At 49.6% G+C, this 24,705-nt stretch overlaps 7 protein-coding genes and 2 pseudogenes across 7 annotated transcripts, besides 23 other annotated features; all 9 read right to left on the reverse strand.

Moving 5' to 3' along the window:
* Positions 1-24,705: a sequence feature (heterozygous, non-Esmeraldo-like haplotype).
* Positions 44-109: a sequence feature (T-rich).
* Positions 155-174: a microsatellite.
* Positions 294-336: a sequence feature (AT_rich).
* Positions 520-572: a sequence feature (A-rich).
* Positions 688-710: a sequence feature (AT_rich).
* Positions 726-756: a microsatellite.
* Positions 875-908: a microsatellite.
* Positions 999-6,467, reverse strand: Tc00.1047053509991.9 (protein kinase, putative; the record flags this gene model as incomplete). Its single annotated transcript, XM_806205.1, has 1 exon — positions 999-6,467. One exon carries the CDS (start codon positions 6,465-6,467, stop codon positions 999-1,001), a length of 5,469 nt encoding a protein of 1,822 aa, XP_811298.1.
* Positions 6,525-6,578: a microsatellite.
* Positions 6,816-6,836: a microsatellite.
* Positions 6,901-8,880, reverse strand: Tc00.1047053509991.20 (hypothetical protein, conserved; the record flags this gene model as incomplete). The annotated part of the gene is made up of 1 exon (XM_806199.1): positions 6,901-8,880. The coding sequence occupies one exon, from the start codon at positions 8,878-8,880 to the stop codon at positions 6,901-6,903; it is 1,980 nt and encodes a 659-aa protein (XP_811292.1).
* Positions 8,883-8,961: a sequence feature (CT-rich).
* Positions 8,966-8,996: a microsatellite.
* Positions 9,100-9,124: a microsatellite.
* Positions 9,203-9,246: a sequence feature (A-rich).
* On the reverse strand, positions 9,310-10,575 carry Tc00.1047053509991.29 (hypothetical protein, conserved; the record flags this gene model as incomplete). The annotated part of the gene is made up of 1 exon (XM_806204.1): positions 9,310-10,575. One exon carries the CDS (start codon positions 10,573-10,575, stop codon positions 9,310-9,312), a length of 1,266 nt encoding a protein of 421 aa, XP_811297.1.
* On the reverse strand, positions 10,827-16,334 carry Tc00.1047053509991.40 (annotated as a pseudogene).
* Positions 12,479-12,514: a microsatellite.
* Positions 13,143-13,181: a sequence feature (CT-rich).
* Positions 15,902-15,947: a microsatellite.
* Positions 16,500-16,560: a microsatellite.
* Tc00.1047053509991.70 lies at positions 16,973-18,514 on the reverse strand (annotated as a pseudogene).
* Positions 18,792-19,370, reverse strand: Tc00.1047053509991.80 (hypothetical protein, conserved; the record flags this gene model as incomplete). Its single annotated transcript, XM_806200.1, has 1 exon — positions 18,792-19,370. One exon carries the CDS (start codon positions 19,368-19,370, stop codon positions 18,792-18,794), a length of 579 nt encoding a protein of 192 aa, XP_811293.1.
* Positions 19,668-19,692: a microsatellite.
* On the reverse strand, positions 19,891-22,230 carry Tc00.1047053509991.90 (RNA editing complex protein MP90, putative; the record flags this gene model as incomplete). Its single annotated transcript, XM_806201.1, has 1 exon — positions 19,891-22,230. The coding sequence occupies one exon, from the start codon at positions 22,228-22,230 to the stop codon at positions 19,891-19,893; it is 2,340 nt and encodes a 779-aa protein (XP_811294.1).
* Positions 22,403-22,423: a sequence feature (AT_rich).
* Positions 22,456-22,485: a microsatellite.
* On the reverse strand, positions 22,638-23,330 carry Tc00.1047053509991.100 (hypothetical protein, conserved; the record flags this gene model as incomplete). Its single annotated transcript, XM_806202.1, has 1 exon — positions 22,638-23,330. One exon carries the CDS (start codon positions 23,328-23,330, stop codon positions 22,638-22,640), a length of 693 nt encoding a protein of 230 aa, XP_811295.1.
* Positions 22,720-22,769: a sequence feature (CT-rich).
* Positions 24,050-24,565, reverse strand: Tc00.1047053509991.110 (hypothetical protein, conserved; the record flags this gene model as incomplete). The annotated part of the gene is made up of 1 exon (XM_806203.1): positions 24,050-24,565. The coding sequence occupies one exon, from the start codon at positions 24,563-24,565 to the stop codon at positions 24,050-24,052; it is 516 nt and encodes a 171-aa protein (XP_811296.1).
* Positions 24,684-24,703: a microsatellite.

A 24,705-nucleotide genomic window follows, 5' to 3' on the forward strand; every position in this document is an offset into this window, starting at 1 on the left:
CACACACACACACACACGTAGTACACCAACTCCATGCGAGGACTTTTTTTTTTTTTGTTTTTCTTCGTTCCTTTCGTTCCTCTTCATTTATTTGTTGTTGTTTTTTCTTGACGACAACTAAAATTCCACCCCGTGTTCCAATTACGGTTGGAGGAAAAAAAAAAAAAAAAAAAAGAGCAGACATCCATCAAGAAACTAAACGGCCGCACACCTCTTTAAATCCGTATTTGATGTACGTGCAACTATTTGTGTATGTAATTATAAAGAGCACATGCTCCTCCGTAATGTTCAGCAATAAAAAAAAAACAAAACAAAAAACTATTTTATTTTTTTATTCCGTTCCATCCCCTCCCCCCCCCCACGCCACCCCACTTGGGTTTTTTTTTTTTTTTTTTCGTCTTGCCTCCTTCTGTGTGTTTGTGTGGGAAAGAGGGGCGACTGGCAGGAACGTGTGCGATGACACGCATCGTGCCCACGGAAAGAAGAGGAGGGGAGGAGAATGAAGAGACAAAACAAAACAAAAAAAGTAAAAACAAAAAAAAGAGAAGAGAAAAAAGAAAAGAAAAAGAAAATCATATTGTCGTATTCCACCTGCGTGAATGGGACGCGTACCCACTCTTCTCTCAGCATCCACACAAACAAAAAGATACACACACACACAGACAGACAAACACCCTCCACGCCTTGTAATATATATAAATATATATATTGCTGCCTTTTTTCTCCTCTCTCTCTCTCTCACTCTCTCCTTCTCTCCCGCTTCGTTTCGCTCTTCCTCCCTATCCCCCATGCAGACTGCGCAGGTGGGGGCGGTCGGTAAACAATAGCGGTGGCAGGGCGGTGACTAACAAAATCAAAAACACACGCACACGCAAAAAACAACAACAACAAAAAAAACAAAAACAAAACATAAAAGGACCTCAGCAGCATGGAAAAGATGCACAAGGTAACGGGCAGACAGCCCTCCCCTCAAAGACACACAATATATACGCAGCCGTTTATGTCGAAGAAATGGAGAGGTCCAAATCCTCTTCCCGTTCAGCGCTGTTTTCCCCGGCATGTGATGCATCCGCCGAGGCGTCGTCTGCGTCTAGGGGGCAAATTTCCTCAACGGCTCTTATTACCATCTCCATCCACTCGACATCCCACGTCACGGGGTGGTGAAGCACTTCCTCTGCGGTCATACGCCTTCGTGGGTCACGACAGAACAGATTCTCCAACAACTCCACAAGACTCTCCGGGAGCTCGGCCTTTTCAGATCCCAAAAATGTTGTGTTATTGGTGGTTATGTACGTTATGGCCCTTGAGCTATCACACGTCATGCTACTCATTAATTTGCTTTCAAAACTCTCATTCCTACTAGAAGAACTCATTTTTTCCTTTGGTGAAGTTGAAGCCACTAGACGACGTTGTACAGAACCCTCACATTGTTTGCCACGGGCGTCATTATAGGCGTTTTTCATTGCCCCTAATATCATTTGAGCCGTCGTTGTACCAAAGTGGTGTTGTAGCTTTCCACCCTTGTGGTTGGCTACTGTGATGGGTAGACTTCCATCTTTGGGAATGGAGGTGTATAACTCAACCAGCGCGGGAAAGTGTAGTCCTTGAAGATGACCAAGACGTAATCCAATCACTTCTGCCAATAGACAGCCAAAGGACCACATATCACATGGTCTTCCATATGGTTCACCTAACAAAACCTCAGGTGACATATATGCTAGCGTTCCTTTCATGTTAACAAGGGGTTTCGCAGCGCATTCCTCAGCGGCGGAACCAAAGTCACCAATCTTTGCCACACCACCACTAAAAAGAATATTGCATGGTTTAATGTCGCGATGCACTATACCTTGTGAATGCAGATAGGCAATACCACTCGCGACATCACGCAAAAGAAGAACTATTTCTCTTGCAGTAAGTGGTTCTGGAATTTTGCCAAACTCATCATGATTGGTATCCGGTCTATCCCCTATCGTTCCAACAGGTTGAACCGGAAAGGATGCGCCATTTGACAAACGTGGTAGAGGCGGTTTATTCATTTGATTGCTTTCCGTGGCCGGGAACCCCCGATGCAGGCGTTGATCCAATGTCCCATCGCACAACTCCATGAATATGCAGTATGCGTTGTCCTCCATAGAGGAATGGGAGAAACTGACTATGTTTGGATGATCCATATGGCTCATAATCGACACCTCTCGGTTCAGCTGCTCCAGAAAACGATGACTGGCTCCGTTGAGAAATAAACGCTTCATCGCCAAACGTCCACGCGAGACAAAAAGATACACCTCGTAAACATCGCCAAAGGCACCACCACCAATTTGGCGAACAATCTGATAACTTTTACGCCATCGAATTTGTATCATCTCATTCTTTAGCCGACGCTGCCGTATATAATGGCTCACATTCTGACCAATGGTAAAATTCGTAAAGATTTCCCCAATTTCTTGCATGCGTAGAACCGCCTCTTCGCGAGTTCCTGGCGGAAGTGGGAGACTGTACGCATCGTCCGTCAATAAGTATAATATCGTCGTCTGTTTTACCGTCTCCGAGGCAATGAGGTCACGAATATCCGGAGTCACCAGTTTCTCTGACCACTCAACAAACAACACATCAAAGGCGTTCATTCCAATACTCAGATAACGTTTCATGACTACCGGATCTGAAACGACTGTCGCTGAGTGTCCTCTACCCCATAAACTCTGCAGGAAATCCTGTCGATGCTCTTTCATGTACAAGAACACGTGAAGGTATCGCTTATAACTACCGCCAAGTTTACCTCCAAGGGGACTGGTACAAGAAGTGCTTGTCGCCATGGCGTCACTCCCACTGCGGGCCCAAGATTTACCAAACATATTATCCACCCGTGCCAAAGCAGAAACAGAAGGCCATTCGTTAGGCGGTGCTTGGTTGACATCATATCCGGACTTTGAATCCTGTGCTATCCCCAATGTTGGCGGGTGCCCATTAGGATCCGTCGTTTTGGATTGACCACCACCAAATACTTGAGGCAAACGCGTCACACTCCCCGACGAGGATCCGGATAACTCTTCAAGAGGTTGCACTAAAGGAATACCAAAAAATCCCGCAATGCTGCTGTTGCAATCTCCTTTAAGTCCAGGATCAACCTTTAAATTCGTCGGAGCACTTAAGGCGCCTTCTTCTGCTCTCCATGTAGATCCAAATTTGGTTCTGCGCACGGCTTCACTAAAGGCCTCCTCGGCTGCTGCGTACTGGTGTAAATGAATCATCTGTCCGCTTGATTGCGCTGCCGCATCCTCCGTCAGGGCGTTTGTGGCGGTCACACCAAACAATGAAAGTCCTCTGAGTGTAGAGAGTTGCAACGTCCCGGCCTCCTCCATGAGTGCCAGACGTTCTTGCGTGGTGTATGGGAAACGCAATGTACATCCATTTGCTGTAAGGTGAATGGTGGCGTCACAAACACGCAGATACTCCAATAGATTCGCTGAAAGAATAGAACTAATCCCAATATCATTTGTGGCATGCACTCGACTCCCATTATCACTTGGGGAAAAATCAAGTGACGATGAGGAGTTTTCATCATCCCCATGTCGAAGACCAACTTTCATGAGAGGTACATTTTCCAATGCCTTCAATTCAAGAAGAATAAACATATTTTCAGCATCCACACGGCAGTTGACACGTTTATATCGCTTCAAAACACGATTAACAAATATCATGAGGGCAACAAAATTAATTAGAAATTTCTCTGGCACACGCGACGTGAGTTCCACCCCACAAACAGCAATCAAACTATTCAACTTTTCACGGAGCTGCTGCGCTGTAACGTAATCCACAGCATGGCCTCGCTCAGCTGAAATAGGTGACGGATACTCCCTCAGGGTGGAACGCCGCTTTCTTCGTCGATGCCCTGTCGCTGCCGTCCTTACACGACGGCTACGTGGCAAACTGGCATGGGATTCACAATCATCCTCCGCGCCATCCTTCATGAGTGATCCAAAGGCATTTAAAATGCTGACCGTGCCAGAACTTGTTGTTGAGGGGCGTTTTTGTAAATGAGTACTGAACGCATGACCCATTGGAGAATTATCCATAAGTGTTATATGCGGCTCAAACTCCTCTCGAGAAACCGTGTCGCCAATAAGCTTACGAGAAATTTCCCTCGGTTCACCGTTGACCTCACGAATAAAAAGTAACACCAGGTACTTTTTATCCATAGAAGCTGACGAAGAAAACTGGTTTGGCTCACAAAAAGAGGATGGTAAAGCAACGTTGTTGCTACTCATGGCATAGACTTCAAAGCAAGATGATTTCTGCAGCAATTGCAATGTGAGAAGCTCCTCTAACCCACTTTCAAAGAGGCAACGCATGTCTTCCACTTTTTCCATATGACGCTTTTCAGAATGGCTCCGTTCTTTACTTGGAGGTGCTGGTACAAGAACAAGACGTCCCGGAGGTTTTCCACGCGACTTCTGCGGTAATGCCGGGAGTGAAGTCACTTTATCTCCAGCCCTAACACGATTCTTATGCGACGATCGTTTCAATTTGCGGTGCAATTCAAAGAGATTTTTAAAATCTTTTCCAGCAAGATCAACCATCCAGCGATATTGAAGCAGTTCAAGAGCAGAGATGCTACAGTAAACAATAGGATACAATTCTTTTGTATCCCCAGGCTTGAAACTTCCACGCAAAGTGACAGTATGGGGAACATATTCCACAATAATCAAAGGGCAGACGCAGTCCTGCACATTTTCTGTTATATGACGACAAATAGTTGCGCTGCGATCTTCGTGCAAACATGGGGAAAAATCCTTATATTTATCGGCAACACCACTTGGGGCATCGGTGAAGAGCATCTGAATCTCCCGTTCTGCCTGCATGCATAGATAGCGAATTGAACAATCCTTGTCACTAGTCCCATCATCATCAATGTCCATATCTTTACCCGGTCCAAGCGATGATAGCTGCATCTCTTCTTCACTCTCCACTATGTCGGCAACAGCAGTTTTGGACCCGTGACCTTCACGCAAACTCACCAAGGATGCACCGAATGCTTGGTAAAGGCTGGAATGATCGCGTTGGTACTCTTCCAGGATTCCTCCGTCATAAGTTCCACCACACAACGTTCCTCCATATCCCTCATAACGCCAAGGTAAGGAGGGGGGTGATGTCGATTGGGGGTCCTTTTCAAATTTAATCGAGCTTTGCAAAGCTAAAGTCATGCCATTTTCTTTATCATCGCTATCCTCTTCGTCGTCCACATGATCGGCATCGGAGGTGTTTCGACCAGTCGACCGCAGAGACACGGCCCCTTGCATGAAGAGTGCCTGTAAGACCGCAGCATAGGCAAGGTTGGAGGTTGCGGTGGAGTGTATGACGAGAAACGCAAATCCCAACCCCAGTCCCACAAGAAACTGAATAGCAGAAAAAAGCATACAAAGTGAATTCCCGTCGACATATGAGGGAATCACAGCGGTACGGTTGACTTCCAAAAACATACTGAGGCTTGGGCCCCGCATCGCGTGGAGCCCAAATAAGATTTGAACCACCGGAAGACCAATTATTAAACTGAAGGCTGCCATCATACAACGTAACCCGGTGGTAGACAAAATAGCATTCACATTAAATCCTAACCGCCTAATTGGCCCAAGAAAATGGCCTGCTGTGTGGCACATCCTATAACTGTTATGCCATTTCGAACCGAGTGTCGTTTCACGGATGTGAGCTCCTTCTACATCAGTTGCTGCCTTCCTAATGGCCACTACAGCCGAATTATCTGTAGAAATCAATTTTTCATCACTGCGCAGCTTCAATATCAATTCCTCCAATTTGGCAATGACGTCGTCCAGCGCTGCTATTAGTTCGGACAGGCGAGTTCCAAAGGCGTCATCAGAAATAAAAATTTCAGCACACGCCTCCCATCTACGCAGCACGGCAAGCAACTGGTCGGACAGTTGACTATCTTCCCCGGTCGTCTCAAATGATCCCTTATACAGACTATGGAGTCGTCGCATTGCGAACACCACACGTCCCTTAAAGAAAATGATGCCTTTAAAGAAATCCTGCGGCGAGAGCACAGTGGCGACAAAGTTTCCATTTCTACGCGCCATTATTTGCTGCATGGAGATCATGGGACGCTGAACGCAGTGAGATTCCACCGTTGCCGCAAGAAGACGCAACCCTTGCACATCAAAAAACAGTGTGGTGAGACTGTCCATGATGGCATCACGCCGCAATGAACTGAACGCAAGGGCAGTGAAATAAGTGTTGGATTCTTGCGGCGTGTAATTGCATGCCATCTTCCTCGCAGTCCGAATGAGAAGTGGAGTGGCGTGTTCCACAGCAGTAACGGAGAAACAACAAACCCTAACAGAAAATATGCAAAATCGGATGCGGCAGCAACACGATGGTGCGCACGGGAAATGAGAAAATCTAAATACTTCTCCCCCCCGCCGCCGAAAAAGAAAAAAAGAAAAGAAAAAACCAAACATGCATTTGACACAAGTGAAAGAAAAAAAAAATGACGCACATCGGTACCGCAGAAACAAAATAATAATAATAACTTTAATAATAATAATAGCTTTAATAATAATAACAACAATTAGAAGAAAAAAAAAACAAGACGAATAAAATTCCCTCTGCGGATGCTAACGGTACGGATTCTTTTTATTTTTCTCACTCTCCATGTATATATGTATATATACGTCTTTGTGAATTCCGTTTTTCTCTCCCCCAGTTCCTCTCGTTAAGTGGTGGTAAATAAAATTGTGAGTACTGCAATGAATCCCCTGCCCGAACTAATGTGCACGAATGAGGAGGTAAAAGAAATCTGGGGAGGGCACACACACACACACACACACGGAAAGAAAACCAACTAGCCAAAAAAGGAAAAAAAAAGGACCACATTCCAAAACACAACGGACGTCACACAAATGCCGCCGAATTTGTGTTCTCTTCGGTATGAGATGGAGAAGAAGAAGAGTCATTGATATCCGTGGTCTCTTGGTGCTTTTTCTTTGGTCGTGCCACCTTTCGTGGTGCACCAGGCGCTTGAATCACCGATTGCGCCCTCGCTTCAGCCTTGTTTGCCGTGGATGACAAGGACGCGCCCAATGCGGTTCCCAAACCTCCTGCCTGTCGGATGTCAGCATCCACTGGTGGACGCAATCGGAATCTTACGGTGCGGCGGGGACGTGGTGCGCCGCGGTTATACTGCAACGCCTGGGCATCCTCTCTCGTCATGGACTGCACGGCCACTGGACCCACAAGCGACTGTTTTTGAAGATCCTTTTCATCCGCATCAAATGGCAGGGTTTTATCGCCAGATAACGCGTACTCCCGCAGAAGACTTTGTGAGTCAGCGAGGCTTAAAACCTCAAAGGACGCCTCTGACGGTGCATTTCTGCTCAAAGAACTTCTTCCGTTCCCGGTCTTTCCCTCGTGTGACGTAGCCTGATGTCGTGTTTCCTCCGTTGCCATGGCTACCGAATCCGTCAGGTCATCCTCACGGCTGGGTGGCATCGGTGGCGGACGCGGGTAAAATCGCTTGCGAGGGGCAAACGATGTGCGGATTTCAGTCTCGTACTCCTCTGGTGGGGGCGGTAGCGTGTCAACACGGCGACTGATGACGGTGGCTTCGTCTGTCTTCTCTTCACTCTTCCCTCCTTCTTGTGGTCGCGGCGATTTCAAGGAGAATAACACATCCGGAAGAACAAGGCGCGCGGACGAGGCAAAACAATCCTTTGAGACATCATCCACAGAAAGAGTGAAGTGCTGTACCCAGTCCGGGTCTGTAATGACGGAGGGAACAGAAGAGGACTCAACAGAGTTATTCGCATCAGCATTATTGCCCTCCTTCGCTTGTTTGTGTAGCTTGTGCCCCATCACAAATTGATCGTATACCGTAAGAACTTCTTCACGAGACACCTCGCCCCAGTCGCATGCCTCCGTGAACTGAAAAAGCGGTTGATAGGTGGCATCCGATTTGGCATCCACACCACGTTCCCAAAGTTCAATGGCCTTGTACAAATCCTCACCCTCAAGCTCTTGCCCTTGTTTTTCTCGTGTCATTGGCATAGAGGCCGCGTATTCAGGGCTATTGGAGACAATGTCATCTAACATGGTCGCAGCTGCAGGAAAAGTGTCAAGCTCCCGTGCCTCGGCAATCTTCGCAGCTTGCCTTACTTGCTGAAGGATGTCAAGCTCCATTTTCGCCAGAGACTCCTTTTGCTCTTCCTTGCTATATGGCACCTCAACAAAGGCGTACACGGGACGACGAAAAGACGGCTCATGCGCCGGCCTCCCCTCCGCCGGCCGCCACCAAACGTTTAACTCGCTTGTGCTCGTAACGTCTGTTGGGCGAAGAAGACCGTTCTTCTCGTAGTCCCATCGGCTAGCAAGCAAAGGGTGCGTCTCCGCGAGCGATGGAAGTCCTCCTGAACTTGTTGTCGCGTCTCCTACAGCTCCATTTTCACTCTCGTTCGTGTGCTGTGGAGATTGCGGCTGGTGCAGAAGAGAGCAGCGTGGGCAACCTTTATCGGCCACAGCGCGATCCCGCACGGATGCCTGGTAGTTCTCCCCGCATGCGGTACAACGCCACCACACAGACATTTGACTGGTACACGGTACCGAGCTCACATCCGCATCGTTCAGCTCCGGCACCCATTCGTCAACCAGATCGGGACGAACCACCGCAAGACGACGAAGCTGCGGCTCCCTCTTACCTATGTTCCTACCCCCCTCGCTGCTTGCGACATGGCTCGTCGATACACGTCGCACTGTATGGCCATGATGCAACGCCAGCATACACGCCACTCGATGCGGGTAATGTCGAGCGAGGTGCCACCATGTACTCACATAGTGGATAGGGAATCCGCCCACACCACCAGTGCGATAACGCAGCATCGCCTTTCCCTTTTTCCTTTTTCCTTTTGTTTTGCCTTTTTTTTTTTCTCCCAATGGCTTCTTTCCTCTCCTTCCTTTTTCACACAAAAAAAAAAAAAGGAAAAAGAAAAGAAAAAGCAATATGGCTAACGGTGTTCACCCCGCAATGTGTGCTCCCGGCCGTAGCCATGAAAAATCTCCAGGGGATAAGAGAAGAACAGAATAAAAATAACAGGAATTCAAAAACAACAACAACAACAACAACGAAGGAATGTGACAAAATAAGAGCTCCAAAGGAACCCTTCTTCTCTCAATCTTCTTTTCTCACACACCCGCTGCACGCAAAAAAAAAAAAAAAAAGGACAAAAGAAAAGAGAAAAACAAAAAGCTCCCAATTTTCAGTCGTTGTTCTTCCTTTTGCTTATTATTCCTCATCCTTTTCCCTTCTTTTTAGTATCGGCGCAAAAGCGCCTTTTTCTTCGGCGCCGCCGTACGGTCTGTTCCCTGATTGCTTTTACTCGTTTTCATGGATCCGCCAAACCCAAATTTTCTCACGTTTCTCCTCTTTTGTTGTTGTTGTTGTCTTCCACGGCGGCGTTGTTGACGTGCCGCCTGCGTCTCGGCTATTATGTCCACATCGTTGACAAATGCAATCTCCTGCGCCGCAAAGTAGTCAAACGGCTCACCGTCTGCCTGCTCCACCGCTGTTGTGCGCAGGGCCTTCGCTCCATCGGCGGTCGTCACGTAACGCTCTGTGCGCATCCGTTTCGCCTGTGATCCATTGACGCCTTGCTTCTCTTCATCAGACCGTTTTGGAAAAGTGAGTGTGAGGTTGAAAAAGCCGTCTTGTGCCGCTCTCGCAGCGGGACCGCTGCCCCCCGCATCTGCCTCTTCCTCCGCTTCCATCTCATCACGCCGACGTGTGTGACCTGCCATGCGTGCCACCACTACTCTTTCCCTTCCCTTTCCTTTCCCTTGCGTTGCCATCGCTACCTCCCCCGACTGTATATTTATGCAAGAGCTGGGAGTGGGTGCTCGATGCTGAAGGCGTGCCTCAGACACCCATATCGGCACGGCTTGCAGGGGCGCAAGTGTGCGTGGCTGGACTGCGGCCGATCCACACGCCTCGCAGAGAGCCTGTAACCCTGCGACGACCATTCCAAGGGGCTGATAAACACCTAACTCTTGACGCTGTTTTTCCGTAACAACGTCCTGTAGAAGAAAGTAATAACGGCTTCCGTTTGTGTTTGGCGACCCAACGTTACCGATGAGTATTGTGCCTGCGCGAAGCTGCTGCATGCCAGCGGCATGGGTCGAGCGGGCGGCAGTGGAAATAGAGGAGGAGGAAGAAGGGTGCGACTGTTTCCCTTCTAGCGGTTCGTCTTCAATAAAGCCACCAAAGATGGTTTTCGTCATGCTGCTGCCAATCTCCATCATGACATTCTTCTCGATGCGCACAACAGTGCTCTCCGCAAAGGGCTTCAACCCTGAGGAGCGCAGCCCACCGCCCACGGACGTCGCCGAGAGTTCACCAACTGCAATACCAAGGCTGTTCAACACATCCGTTGAAGGGAGCTGACCCGTGCACATAAAGAAGAAGTTCAATGTCGCTTTCGGTCGCTGCTCCGCTGCCTGTAAAAGGACACGCACCGACACATCGCGTGGCTCCTTCGGATTTTGTCGATTAGGAAAACGAAAGTGCAACGTTGCCTGCATCCAGTAAAAAAAAACACACACAGAGAAAATGCCCTTCTCCTTTCGTCCGCAGCACTTCTCCCACTTCTCAGACTGTTGCCTCCTTGCAGCAAAAGAATAGAGAGAAAAGCAGATGCGCTCCAAGCACGCCCCGTTGTCGAACAAAGTCAAAAAACACAGGAGGCACACCATTAATAATGTGGGCGCATGTAGAAACAAATACATATATATACAGGGAAAAAAAAAAAGATGCCGCAATTTATTTATGCCGTCTACACGTTTTCTTCCTCATCTTTCAGAGACATCTCCAGCCGACTCACCGTCCTCGGTGGACTCTCACTGGCATCATGCTCCTCATCACGACTTCTCTTTCTATCATTCCCTCCCCTTGTTTCCACCATTTCTTCTCCATGAGACATTGCAGCATGCTCGCGTAAGGAGAACTCATCATTGAAAGGAATATCGGTGACCAGATTTTCTTCTTCAACCGTCTCTTCGTCTTGCTGCTCACTGCAGACGTCGCTCTCTTCATTATCACAGCAATCAGTTAGAGAAAAGCTGCGCGGCTCGCTGTGATCATCTGTCACATCGTCATCTTCTGCCTCTTCTTGTAATTCCCTAGCGTCCTGTTCCTCCTCATTTTCAACATGAATCCCGTTTGCATAACCATAATCATCTGGTGCTTCTGCTTCCACCTCCTCGATATCTGCCACCTCGTCTTCGACGTTCTTTTCTGCTTGAAAGCCCATCCCACCAATGTTAGCTGAAACAACGGCCTCTGTTTCGCCTCGTCTTTCAGCAGCTGCAATATCTTCCAAAAGAAGCAATCGAACATATGCCTCCCGTGACTTCCAGAGCTTTTGCCATGCCTCTATCTGCTTTTCCACCCCATTTTTGCTCGGCGGGCCCGTCTGTAAAACAAGTCGCGAGGCCAACGAGTCCAACATTTCTTCCATTCGATGCCGATTGCCTTTCAAAACCTTCAGTACCGCCGTTGCAGAGGCGTAGCAGGAGGAACTCCGCACTGCGTGTGGTGTGATGGCCTTAATCAGCCATTCGGTGGCACACAAGGTTGAGGGAAAGGACGGCGTGTTCTTGGTGAGTCGCTCAAGGACGAGAAGGGCGTTGCGGTGAAGAAATGGAATTTCTCGCTGGTGCAGAAGGAGATGGACAAGTGCGCGACATAAGTAGGCCTCTAGCTGAGTTGGGAATGCCGGTAGTGCAGCCTGCGCTTCTTGAATCGCACCCTTCTCACCGGATGAATCCGCTTCTTCCTGATCTTTTACACCATTGGCAGCATCAGTCATCCCTGCGGCGTAGGAGGCAAAAATGGACATGAAAGTTCGTGGCTTCGGCTCCAGAAGTGCCATGAGTGCCTCCGTCGTGAAATTCACAGGGGGAGAAGAAACATCTGCTGCCCCACCACTCGTTGTTGTTGATGTCGCAATAGCGTCGTTCACGGACGGAAATGGGGGCATCTCAACGGTAGTCTCATGCAGAGCCGCACGCAAAAGAGCCAACAAGAAACCCACGCGCTTGCATTCGCCGTCCGTAAAACCCACAAAAAACGTCATGGTAGCGGTGATGAGGGAGAGAACAATGTCGACAACTCGTTCATAGTCCCCACACCCATCCTTATCATTTCCAGTTGCTTTGGTGACGTTCAAAAGCCACTTCATAAAGTGATACACAAACAGCGTGTCCTCTAGGCTAAGAAGGGCACGTGGAAGAAGGTACGACGTTGCAAACACCACGGGCTCAGCAAGCACGCCGCTACAACGCAACTCTTCAAGTAACGCAGCTCTTGCTGCTTCGCACTTCTGATAAAGCTCTTGATGGGCTTCCTTCTCCAGCCGTATTTGCCGCAGCTGTTCCTGTAGCCAACGAATAGTCGGGTCCGTGGTGGGACTGCTTCCGGCGCCGCTATTATTATTATTATTATTATTGTTATTATTATTATGAACGCTCCCATGGGTATTGTTGTGAATACCGGTATCTTTATGGATGCTCCTCTTTACAAGGGCAGTGGCGTGATTATGAAACTGGTTCACTTCATTCGTTGCCGCCGTGTACACCGATTCATCAAACACGAAGTGGGCAGCGGAGTAGTAAGACAATTTCCGTAAAATTGAAAAGGGAATGACACTATCGATGGCCGTGACAGATGCCGGACGCTCCACACAACTCATGATATCAGACGGCGTAACATTGAATAGAGCGTCTACGCTCGAAAACTTTTTCCCAATTGACGTCTTACGCTGCGCCTCCTTCACGGCAAAGCGGGCCGTAATGCGTAGAGCAACATGTGGCATTGCAACCATAAAGATCTCCTCTTCCGGTGGCCCCTGTGGGAGTATTGTCTCCATGCAGAGCAGCAGATCATTGATCACATTGTAATCCCGCGCACAGGTGAGAAGCACAAGCTGCATCGTCCCCGCCAGATCTGCCTGCACCGTGTATATTCGGCTGTGTAACCGACAAAGGTGCAACAACAGGCACTGCCCCAGCGTAAACTTCACTGTGGGGGTTCCCTTCCCCTCGTCATCATGTCGCTGTTGCGGTGTAGCCGTCGTGTTCGCTCGATGCATTTCTCTTGCCTCTTCTTCCCCTTCTTCTTCGTCTTCCTCAGGCTCTTCGTTCTCAACAGGGACATGACACTCCTCCTGCAGGGCAACTCGAAACATGGACGTGGTGGCGGCCAAGATGGCGGGTGTGAGGGATGTGTTCCAACGACCTCGACGGAACGACTCGGCTGCACCCTTTGCAAACCACTGTGTGGAGGAGGGTGCAAGGAGTGCCTTCAACTGCGCCACGCTGTACTGTTCCTCATGCTCAAGGGTAAGGTCGAGCATCTCATGAAGGATGGACCTCAGCAATTCCAACCCAAATACGATAGACGCACGGGCCTCCCTGCGAAGCGCATACTCGGCTGCCCGCAGCAACATGCCGCCATCAAAACTGTGCGGATTGTCACGCCATAGAACGGAGAGAAAAGTTGCGATAAGCCCGACACGGTTTGCATCCGCTGTTCCAATGCGCTCTTCTTCCGCGTATTGTCGCATAATCGATAAACCTTCGTGCGCTACAAGAGTGAGAACCGCCGCTGGAGCGCCTTTCAGCAACTGCGTGTGAATCTGCAGGAAGTTATTCCCATACCCTACCGCTTGCTGGAAAAGCTTCCTCGCCACAAGAAGCGGATTCGCGTAAATGACTGGTTGCAAAAGGTTCCTGTAATGGGCCACATTGGATTGCGTCATGCGTTTTAATGATTGCGCAAAAAGCGCTTCAAGCTCCTTAGAGCGGAGTACGTCGTGCGGGGCACGATCACTGATAGACGTCGGACGCAGAAGCCAATGCAGCCAAGTGTTCATGTGCAGGAACTCGGCAGGATTCATTCCAAATTTCACCACCGGCCCTTTTTCTTTCATAAGAAGAAACAGTGCCTGAACGCGACCATACAAAATCGGCGAGGGCGCAAGAACGCGCATGCAAGGCATAACAACATGAATAAGGTACCGTTCTGCCAAACCCAGCGCGTTCCGGCATGCCACACCATAGTTTTTGTCTTCTGCATGCTTATTCATAGCCGTGTATTGACCCTCCTGCTCCTCATGTACAAAGTGTAGGAGCTGGCCGCACTCCCTGGTGATGACCTCCACCAGACAGCAAAGAAATGCTTGTGACGCCACGTAGGCGTAAATCGTCGACAGGAGCGGAAAGTAAGTTTCGAGGGCTCGCAGTGTGGCAGAAAATGCATACCGCCTCAACGTGCTTTTATTATTATTGTTGTTGTTTTCTTCATCTTTTTCCTTCTCTTCCTCTTTGTTGGAAAGGAAGGCCTGAACATGCTGTAGGACTTTCCTAGGGATGCTGCCAACACCTGGCAAGGCTACTGATGGCACTAGACACACATTCATTCCCATCTCCGTTCTCATCTGCGTGATGGTCTCCGCCATGAGACCCGGAAGCCCAATCTCACACAAATCTAATACAAATCGACAGGGCGTCACGCTCTGTGCAAAGGTCGTCTGCTTCACAAACGCACCTGTCGCACCAACAGGCGTCCTGCTTGAAGTCGCCATTGCTGATAATGCATTTGTCATCTGTGCCGAAGTCGACGACGATGACGCCATCTTTTGTTGTGGCTCCTGTTGGCTTTGCCTCCGCGAGGTACTGGCCCCATGTTGGACAGGAAACAGGGAACACCATCTTTGCAAACCGCGGGCCAGTCAACTCTCCGTTTACCGGAATGAGTTCTTCTTCATTGGATTTTCCACTGTTCACTGCATGTGCATTGTGGCGGTGACGCCGACGTGTGGTGCCCGCATCCACTGCAGAGAAAATAAGTTCACAATGTGCTTTTTGCACATAGTCGTCGACGGCCGCCGTGAGTGATGCAATGCCCTCCCCAGGGAATACGGTTGCTGCCTCCTCCAACACGCCTTGGGGAAACTGCAAGGGTGCAAAGTGATAAATGGCGAGTGCAACACGCAACGAGCAGACTTCTGTCAAGTACAAATAAATGGCTAGCTTTTGTCGCCCTTCCGTGTGGTGCGTTGGGGAAAGCCCAATACATAGCTGCATACAGAAAGCAAAATGATGCACCCCAAGAAGCGATCGGATGTGTAGACGTTCAAGCAACCTGCCGATAGGTGGAAAGTTTGTCTGGCGCCATTGCGCTTCGGTTTGCCACGCCGTATCTGGGCGCGTTAAATGCCATCTCGCTGTCTCTGCACCCCGAGCCCCTCGAGTTGAGAGAATGTACGTGGAGCTCAGTACCGCTCCAATGGCGGTGCTTAATAAGAAGGCATGCACCTGACCTTCACCAAGAAGCTCTCCCATCTGCTCACTGTATCGCCCCACGATGTCCTCTTCCTCATTTGCCTCTCCGTCGTTGCATTTTTCCTTTTTGTACCTCATCCAGTCTGACATAAAAGCGTGCAGGGTATGCAGCAGCTGGTACGTTGTACCAGGGGCTTGCGCGACGAGGTGTGGACAAAACGACTTGCACAGAATCGCTGTGCGCCGAAACCGCGTCCTGGCAATTGTGGCGTTGAATGTCTCCTCCGACACCGCTCCCCACGCAGCCATACCAATCCTCTCTTCCTCCCTGGAGCCATCTTCGCCACTCATGTGGTCTTCTGTCCCGTGAGAATTTTCCTTTTTGATGTCGCATTTCTTGTGCTGCGCTGCACACGCTCGGAAGAACTGCCGCCACGCCGTAAAGTCCCCGCCCCTCGCCGACAATTGTTGGAGAAATACACACAGAAAGCAGAACCACAATGCGTGTAATTCCTGCAGCAAATCGTCCTCCTCCCCAGCTCCCCCGCTCGTACTTTTCATACTGTCATCATCCTCATCATTATTGTTAGTATCAATATCATCATTATTATTCGTCTCCACACACGCCACTCGCAGACGTTGCGAGAAGAATGCGCTAGCAATCGCCACTGCAGCTGTCTTCACTCCCACCGGAAGCTGTGACGATCCAACATTCGCCGAGGCGACAACCGTGTAGCAATGCAGTATTGTCACGACACGCAAAAAGAAGGTCTCCAGTGGCGCGGGCGTTGGGTCCGCAAGAAAAGAATTCACCGAGCGACGCACACACGCAAGAGTCTCTAACCGGCTCGCGTTTTCGGGAACACCGGTGATTTCGACAAGCGAGGCCTCAAATGCTGCCGCCAGGTCTCGCCCTCTACTCTTCCATGTGCCGTTCACCGTATCTTCAGCGTAGAGAAGCGCAATGAGTGTCTCCTCCACACGCTCGTGCAATTGCATGTATACACGGAAAGGAGTACAATGTATTAAAAGAAAAATACAAATAAGTGATGCCTTCAATACGCCCTTCCTGAGTTACTTGCGCCGCATCCAATGGGAGATACGAGGCCCACAGAGAGCCGTGCATAAAAAGAAAAAGGTAGGGGTGAAATTCACAGGGGACGCGACATCAACAAAAGGACACCGTTAAAAGAAATAATAACAACAACAACAGCAGCAAGAACACAGGCCAAAGATCCATCACCCTCGCCATTGTTGCTGAAAGGGAAATGTGATGGAAGACGCATAAAGCAAAAGTGACGAAACGGAAACACATACACACACACACAGTCACACACAGAGGCAGCAACGCCGTCGCACACATTCAACACCCTTCGTCCGTACTCAAACGCTCCGGCTGTCATTCTTCTTGCTGGCGTCTCTTTCCTACAATGGCCGTTCAGTAATTCTTTTTCTCCATGCTGTTGGATATGTAATTGTCTTCCCTCGTCCTGTTTACTCAAGGCCTCACGTATCGCGTTAGTGATTCATGAAATGTCTGTAATTAATTATATGTGGGGCTGCAAGAAAAAACCCCCTAATCCATCTTTTTGCCTCCTCGGCGGCCATCCAGCATGCCGCATTGAAACTCTACTGAAACAGTGATTTCACCATCACTTCATGTTGTCCGCTCAGCACATACGGCACAGGCAATAAAAATCCCACTAACTTCGGCCGGGGCTCGTAGCAGACTGCCTTGCCTTTGGTTAGTCGATGAAAACCACGCTTGGCAGGTACGTCGTTTGATTTCAGACTGCGTTGTATCTCCTGAAGCTGCTGCTCCAGCTTCGCCACCCCACCACGCTTCACCACTTCACGAAGAAACTCGGCATCGTCATAGATTTCCTCGTCCATGTCTCCCTCCGAAATGTGCAGAGCACGTGCCGCCTTTCCTTCAGCAGTTTGAGACATTTTGTAGTGCTCAGGGTGACCCAAAATTGTCACATGCGATCTGTTTTTCTGCACTTTGGTTCGCAGCCGCGTCTTGCTCTTAAGCACAGAGTGTATTTGTTGCAGTAAAGGCTGTGATACGGTGCGAAGCTTCGCACTGTTAGGTTGCACAAGTTTTTGCCCCCCAATACTCGACACAGGCGTCAACGTCGCGCATCATACGCCTGTGAGAAGTGTTGATGTCTTTGAAACTCAATAGGACACCCTCTTTCTGCTTCACTTGCTTGTCATCTGAGGTAAGATGATAAAAAACCCCAATAAGTTCCCGCAGGCGCCGCACAACTTCTTCCGTGCCTTGCCTTATCTGTGCCTCATCCGAATTTAAGTAGTCAGGGAGGGAATAATACTGCGGAAATGCCACCGCACGTGCGATGGATGGTTGAAGCTTAATGCGCACACGAAGAAGCTGCGAGTAAACCATCACGTAATGCCTCAGCGCGGCCTGTGCACGCCGTCGCTGCTTTGCGCGCGGATCCTCGCTGTCATCTTCACCTTCTTGCACCTCCTTTGCCACGACTTCCATCTGCGCGTTCCGCAAAGACTCGAGCTGTTCGAGGATGCCATCTTCGTCTCCACCGGCAATATCGTGTCGCCTAGCCCGCTTCTTCGCCTGCTGCGCCTCAAGCCACGCGATGTATGCTTCCTCGGTCTCTGGCTTGCCACCCACACGCTTTCTCTTCTTCCCAAGAGAGTTGTCCTTTATGGCAGTAGAGGCGACGGCGGCAGATGATTCATCATCTTCATTGATTTTGTCTCCGCCTGCTCCGTCCTTGTAAAAATCCAAAAAATTCATCTCATCCTCATCTCCGTCGTTCATCTCAAGAGCACCGAAGATATCATCCATCGCGGCCTCAACATCTACTGGCGTGGCGGCGTACGCCCCTGTCGACAGGGAGGCGTCCAATGGACCGCGGCGTCGCAGTTGTTTTCGTTCTTGTTGTGGTCGAGACGTTGGTTCTCGTAGACGGCGTTCGGTCCCGCTTCTCCTTTTCACCGATCCCACCACGTCATCGTCATCGTCGTGTTCATCCCCCTCGTGGTAGTCATCAATTTTGGGGTTGTCACCACCGAATTCGTCCCATGCATCCACCTCGTAACGCTCTGCGTCTCCACCGCCTATTTGTTCGTTTACGATGTCACTTATGGACATCTTTTTCCTCCGTCCCGAGAGGCTCCGAGACACCGACATGACTCACGCCCTACCCAGCTCCAATTCTCCTCGTCTAAATGCGTGGTGCCTTTTTAAATTATTTTTAACAAGACCCGCTTCCCCGCAATTCTCAAAGAGCAAAAGAAAAAAACAAAAAACAAAAAAGAGAAACAAAACAATAAAATACAGCGATGGATGTATCAATTGTCTTCACACGCATGCCATTTCACTTCAATGAGCTTCTCAGCGTGTTGGCTCTTTTTTTTCCTTTTCATTTTCAGTGTTGTTACCTTCTTTATTCCTCTTCGTTGTTGTGTTAAACGCCCAATTCAAGGAGCTCCTCCTCCAGCGTCGTTGCCCGACCGCCATTTCGTTTCCTTCTGGCTTTTGCGGCCTCCTGCCACCCCAAAAGGGTCGGGGGCGCCATCGTGAAAGTCTTCCCTCCATCCTTTTTTCCCTCTTCTCCCTCCGTTCGTTCTTCAGCCTCATCCTGGCCGCTATCGTCTCTCTGCTCTTGGGACGCTGTCGCTGCGTGACCTTCACGCTTCAGCGTCGCGCGCAGCGCACACTTCTCCGGCGTGTACTTTTCACGCATCCGCCGCGTGTCAGGCATTTGCCGCAGCCGCGCTGGCACCGTTTCCAGAACACCGCGTTCTTTCAGTTCCTTGTACAAATAGAGACGACGATTGTTGAGGCTGTAGCACCGACCCGCCTTGTCTGTCAGGACACACAGCAGCGGCAGATCGTTGGGTGCCACTTCACAACGAAGAAACTGATCGAGTGTGCTGGCAATTGTGCGGCCACATGAAAACGTGGGACGAATACGAGAAAAGGTAAAGTAAACGGTGGCAGGGTCTATTTCCACAATCACGTCGTCCTTCACTTTCGCCGGCATAGCAATTCCGTCCCTTCTTCCTCCCCCGAGCAGTAAAGGCCTAAATTATTATATCCTAATTGAAGTCAACGGAGCTGTATTGATCTATACCTCCTATTATTCGTACACAAAGCTGCTACTGTGCATCGACGACTGAGAGACAAGTAATATTATAGACACACGCACCAACTCGTCTTTTCTTCTCTTCTTACCCTCTTTGGTTCCTTTTTGAACAAATATAATCGTCATGTATATGTGTTTGCGTGCATGGGTGCGTCAAGAACATCCATTCAATGAAAGTCCAAACACCCTCATTCCAAAAAAAAAAAAAAAAGAAAAAAAAGAGTTATTGGATAAAAAAAAAAAAAAGATACATTTCACTCAAAAGGCACGACGGCAAAGCTTTGCTTGCAATATATATGTGTTGGATCTCCTCGATAATCTTATTTTACTTTCTGGTCGTCTTCGCTCATTATTTCCCCACTTTTTACGTATGCCCTAGCGGCACTGCATGCTCTTTTCCTCGTCGTCACTCTCCCCGTCACATGCAGGATGCAGTGTGTGTCAAAATGGATGGGACGGCAAAGTATGGGTTTTCGCGGTGCCACTTGCTTTGTGCCTGCATCCGCAGATCATGAGAGACAATCCCAGGCATGCCTTCCTCTTCATCCTCGCCACCCGCACTATCATCATGCTCACTCCCGGCCACGACGGCCTCCAACATTTTCTCCTCCACGGCACCATCGCGCTTTGACGCATCCTCGCCCACATCTTTTTTGGGAGTCTCATCTGACTCTTGCGGCTCCCTCGTCGTTTCCTTCTGAACAGGCAGAAAGACAAATTCACCAAAGTGAAGATTCTTGTCCGTCACTACACCCGCAGACGGTGTCTTCGTGCCTGGCGGCACGTACACCGACTGCGCAAAGGAACAGATGCGTTCCCCCTTTGCGGTTACATCCCCGGGCACCACAGTGGGTGTCGCACGTAGCGGTGGGTAAATAACAGTCGTCGCCATTTGTAGCTGCTTTTCATAATCCATGAGACACCCCGAGCTTCCCCTCGTAGTCCCAACAGCAACCAAAAAATTACTTTCCTCACACAACTCAGCGTCTTTCTCAAGAGACATTGGAGAAGGAAAAAGATTATAGTACGCATCGCGAAAATACACCTCCTCCAAGTCCAACACCCGCTCCGTCGCCGTTGTATTCATGCCATCTAGAGAGGGTGCCGTTGCATTATCCGCAGCCACGTCTTCTTCTGCCACATCCTCCAGGTTTACCGGCAATGCGGGTACCAACTCGCGTTTTAACGATAAGAAACGCACGTCACGGAGACGTCGGACATCCATTGTAGCCACACGACGATCGTCAAGAAGACTCAGCCTTGAAAAGCTGTCAACGAAGCGTACAAAGACGTCCGTATTTGTGTGTGTGCAAACTGTTTCTTCTGGAATTTCCCCCACCACACGTAGCTGTCTTAGGGGATGCGGCACGATATCCGGTAGCGGCGTTGGCACCGTAAAGAGTGATGGGAGTGCGGGGAGTTGTCGCACCTCGCCTACCCCGATAACAGTTGTTGTGGATAACCGCCCACTACGTGCCGCTCCACCTCGATCTTTTGTTTTTCGCACCGGTGGGTACGCTTGACCCCAAATTCGCTCTGCCGCGATCTCTTTGGCGAGAGGTATTGCCGAGCCACTCAGCTCTTGAACGTATGAGAGTAGAATCAAATCGTAAATTTCTGTTAGGCAGTGTTGCACCACGGCAGAGAGCCGCGCCTCCCCAACCCCATTGATCTCCACAAAGCAGGAGGAGTCATAGAGTTGTGGTTCAAGACCCCAGAGGGTGACGTGCAGTTCCCCAATAAGAGCTTCCACTACGTCGGCCTTTATCTTCCCTGTGCCCAACTTCTCTCGTACACCAATAGGCAGCAGTTCACTGACGTGAAGGGTGTCAAACATAAACTCCAGGGTCACATTCATTTCACAGGCATCTCGGAAACAATTAAAGGAGTAGGCATTCTGACTGTACGCCCACTGCCTATCGGGGAAGAGGACCATCATTCGATTGGAGAGATGGTTTCCCCAAGAATTATCTCCAATATACTCCAGTCGCTCAAAAGCCACACGACGACGGTGGTGCATCTGTTGCGAGACAGCATCAAAGGTGTCAGGGGCTTGAGCTGCGAGTGAAAGATCAAGAACATTCAATTTCTTAAGCAAGGACAACAGCTTGGCTAGGACTTCGCTGCGCTGGTTCACACTCCATCGTGGTGATACAAGCTCCGGAATACGCTGGAACATGGACTCACGGTAAAGGATGTCTGACCAAACGAGGTAGATATCATCAATCGGATAGCCCCGTATGGCCAGTAACGCCAAACTATCCAACACCACTTCACGACAGGCATGATTGGTGTGGCTCGCGCGGTACGCCAGCACAACATGTGACTTCGGAGTCGTCTGTGACTCCTCCATACAGAGGCGGCAGTAATTCTTTGCCTCCTCCTTAAAGAAAAGCGCCTCTGCTGCGGCAACGGAGCGCAAAGAACGTAGCGGCTGTGCACCATTCTCTTTCGTTGCCGCCGGCGCCGTCGTGTCATCGGCCAAAAAGCTCACGTAGTTGGCAAGTACATCCCCAGTGCTGGCAGAGGATGACGATAACGATGACGATGGCGAGACACCGCTGTTCCCACTCCCGGCGGACGACGTAAAGCCAATCGTGACGCCACGGCGCGTGTAAGACTGCGAGTGCGCTACCTCAACCCGCTCAAGCGCTAAACGGAAAGTGGAAGTGCTAAAATGTCGGCACAGACGCCACGTCACCTGCCACTCGCTCCACAGCAGGCCACGAGAACGCACACATGACCCAGCCAGCCGCATTTTTCTCTTCCCCCCTCCTCCTCCTCTCTCTCTTTTTGCAGAAGCAAAATACCAACAAGAAAAAAGATAGGGTATGGACGGTCAGAGACACAATTCCTTTTCTTGTGCTCGATGGCGGCCCATTGCAGTGTGAGAAATGCATCAAAATAAAAAAAAAATGTAAAGAGAATGCAATAATAATAATAATAAAAATGCGCGTGAATGACGCCACATAACAAGGATGCCTATATATATATATATATATATATATATATAGTGAAGAATTCCCCAGTAAAACTTATGTGCATTTAGCATCATGACCAATTGCCCCATCTTCAAAACAAGGTTGAAGAACTGCAAACAAGAAAAACAAACAGTAACAAAACTGATAACCCTCCGGAGAAAACACGTTCAGTAACGTGAAGCCCTCAGTCCTCGTCGTCGTCGCTGTCAGCAAAAAAAGCATGCATGTCCTCCACAGTGCCGCTGGCATCTTTTGCTCCAACCAACTCCTCCTCTTCTTCTTCTTCTTTGCGCTCCTCTCCTTCCTCATCTTCTTCCCCTCCGGATGCCGCCTTCCCGTCCGCATCTATCGGCATACCCGTGACGCCACTCGTCCAGTGACTAGAAGAAATTGACAGCACGCCGCCTGCGGTGTAGTTTTCGCCGACCCCCGTGTCGTCATGGGCTTTGTGCATTTTACCGTTGGGGTCGGCTTCCACCGCCAGTCCACGGTACAGCTCATTAAACTTAAAAAACACATCGGCGCGGTTCTCAAGCCTGGGCACAAAAGACGTCAAAAATGGATACGGCAGCTCCGCTGGACGGGGACGCAATGACATACAATAAGTGCAGCGCACAACTGCATTTTGTTCCTTGGTGCTGAGGTCCACCCTCACGGTGTTCTTCATGCAACACACGGGACAGTCAAATTTGGTTAGGCAATGCAGTGAGCGCTGGTGCCTTGAGGCTGCCGCATAGTGCAGATTTCTCTTCCTCTTGTCACTCTCCTTCTTGGCGTCCTTCTGCATTTTCTCCTTCAGAAAAAAACGGCTATGACGCGACAGACGCGGTGCCGTAGATGAGGCACCGCCACCGTTTCCTTCTTCTGTTGACGGCATATCGGTGAGGTCACCAAATAAAGTCCAGGGCGACGAGACACAAAGATGGACTTCCCTGACAACAATTCCCCTTCTTCAGCTACGTTTCTATGCTCTACCCTTCCCTTGGCACCAACGCACAGAAAAAAGACACGCGGGCAGGAATATTTGAAAAAGAGAGTAAAAGATGAGTCGCACCTCCCTTAAACAGCACCAACAACTCATGACAGAACCAACGGGTGGGAGGCAGCAAAAAAAACAAAAAACACACACACAGCGACACCAAAAACTCTTTCCGTTAACATGCGGGGACTTTACGGATGCAGTCCGGAGGCAACAAATTCAACGTAAACACAACCGGCCTTTATCCTTCCATTAGGGGGGGGGGGGAGGCGCATCTGTGCGTGAGGTACTCTGCCTCCTCGATCCTTGCGCATCACGTAGAGTGATGAAGAGAACACCGGGTAAAATCATTTCGTCAGCGTCCGACGCAAAACAAAAAAGATCCCAACACCACAAGAACAGCATTCTCAACAATAAAAGGTAGCAAGGCTACCGTTCTCCCCATATATATGTATAGATATTTCTCAATTGGTGTCCAGAAGGTTCTTTACGATTATCATCTTGCTAAAGCCATCGTACCTCAATAATCGCAAAGGCAACAACAACAACAGGCAACACAACCATACACAATAACTAACAGCTACTAATTTGTATAATATGCCCTCCTCTCGGTTTACTTAAAGCGCAATACCTCCTTCTACATCTTCTCCATACTCCGCGGATGCTTCCTCCGGTGCGAAGAAGTGCAAGCCATTCTCCTCATCCTCTTCCTCCTCCTCAAGCTCGATACGATGCATTGCGGCCACGTCCCCACTCCGTGACGTCGACGCTGCCCCCGTCACTGCTGTCGTACGTGCCGCTCCTTTCGGCATAAACTGGACAAGACCTGTTTTCGCTGTTGTCGTGTTGGTATCAATTTGATGTTCTTCCAGAAAATCGCGGTCCTGCCGCATAAGCTCCTCGCGAAAGCGGAAGAAGACATCAACAGGCTTTTCAAGCGGAAGAAACGGAAACTCCTTTCCGGCCCCGGCGCGACAGGAACGGCAATGCAGTCTGGCAGAGCCACTACTCCGCACGAGTCGCACGGCAATGGAGTTCTTTGCGTCGCAGAGCGGGCAATCAAAACGCGCCGGTATTTTGTACTTGCTCTCCTTCTTGATGGGGACGGCGGTCTTCTTCTTTTTCCCTCCCATGAGTTCGACAACAAGACCTATTCACAAATATGACTGTACTGCCCACGGACCAGAAAACAACAATTAGCTGCCTGTTATAACAAAAAAAGAAAGCGGCCTACAACAATAACAGAGGCAAACACACACACACACACACACGC

Source organism: Trypanosoma cruzi, genomic scaffold, assembly GCF_000209065.1.
Source record: "Trypanosoma cruzi strain CL Brener 1047053516569 genomic scaffold, whole genome shotgun sequence".
Taxonomy (NCBI): Eukaryota; Euglenozoa; class Kinetoplastea; order Trypanosomatida; family Trypanosomatidae; genus Trypanosoma; species Trypanosoma cruzi.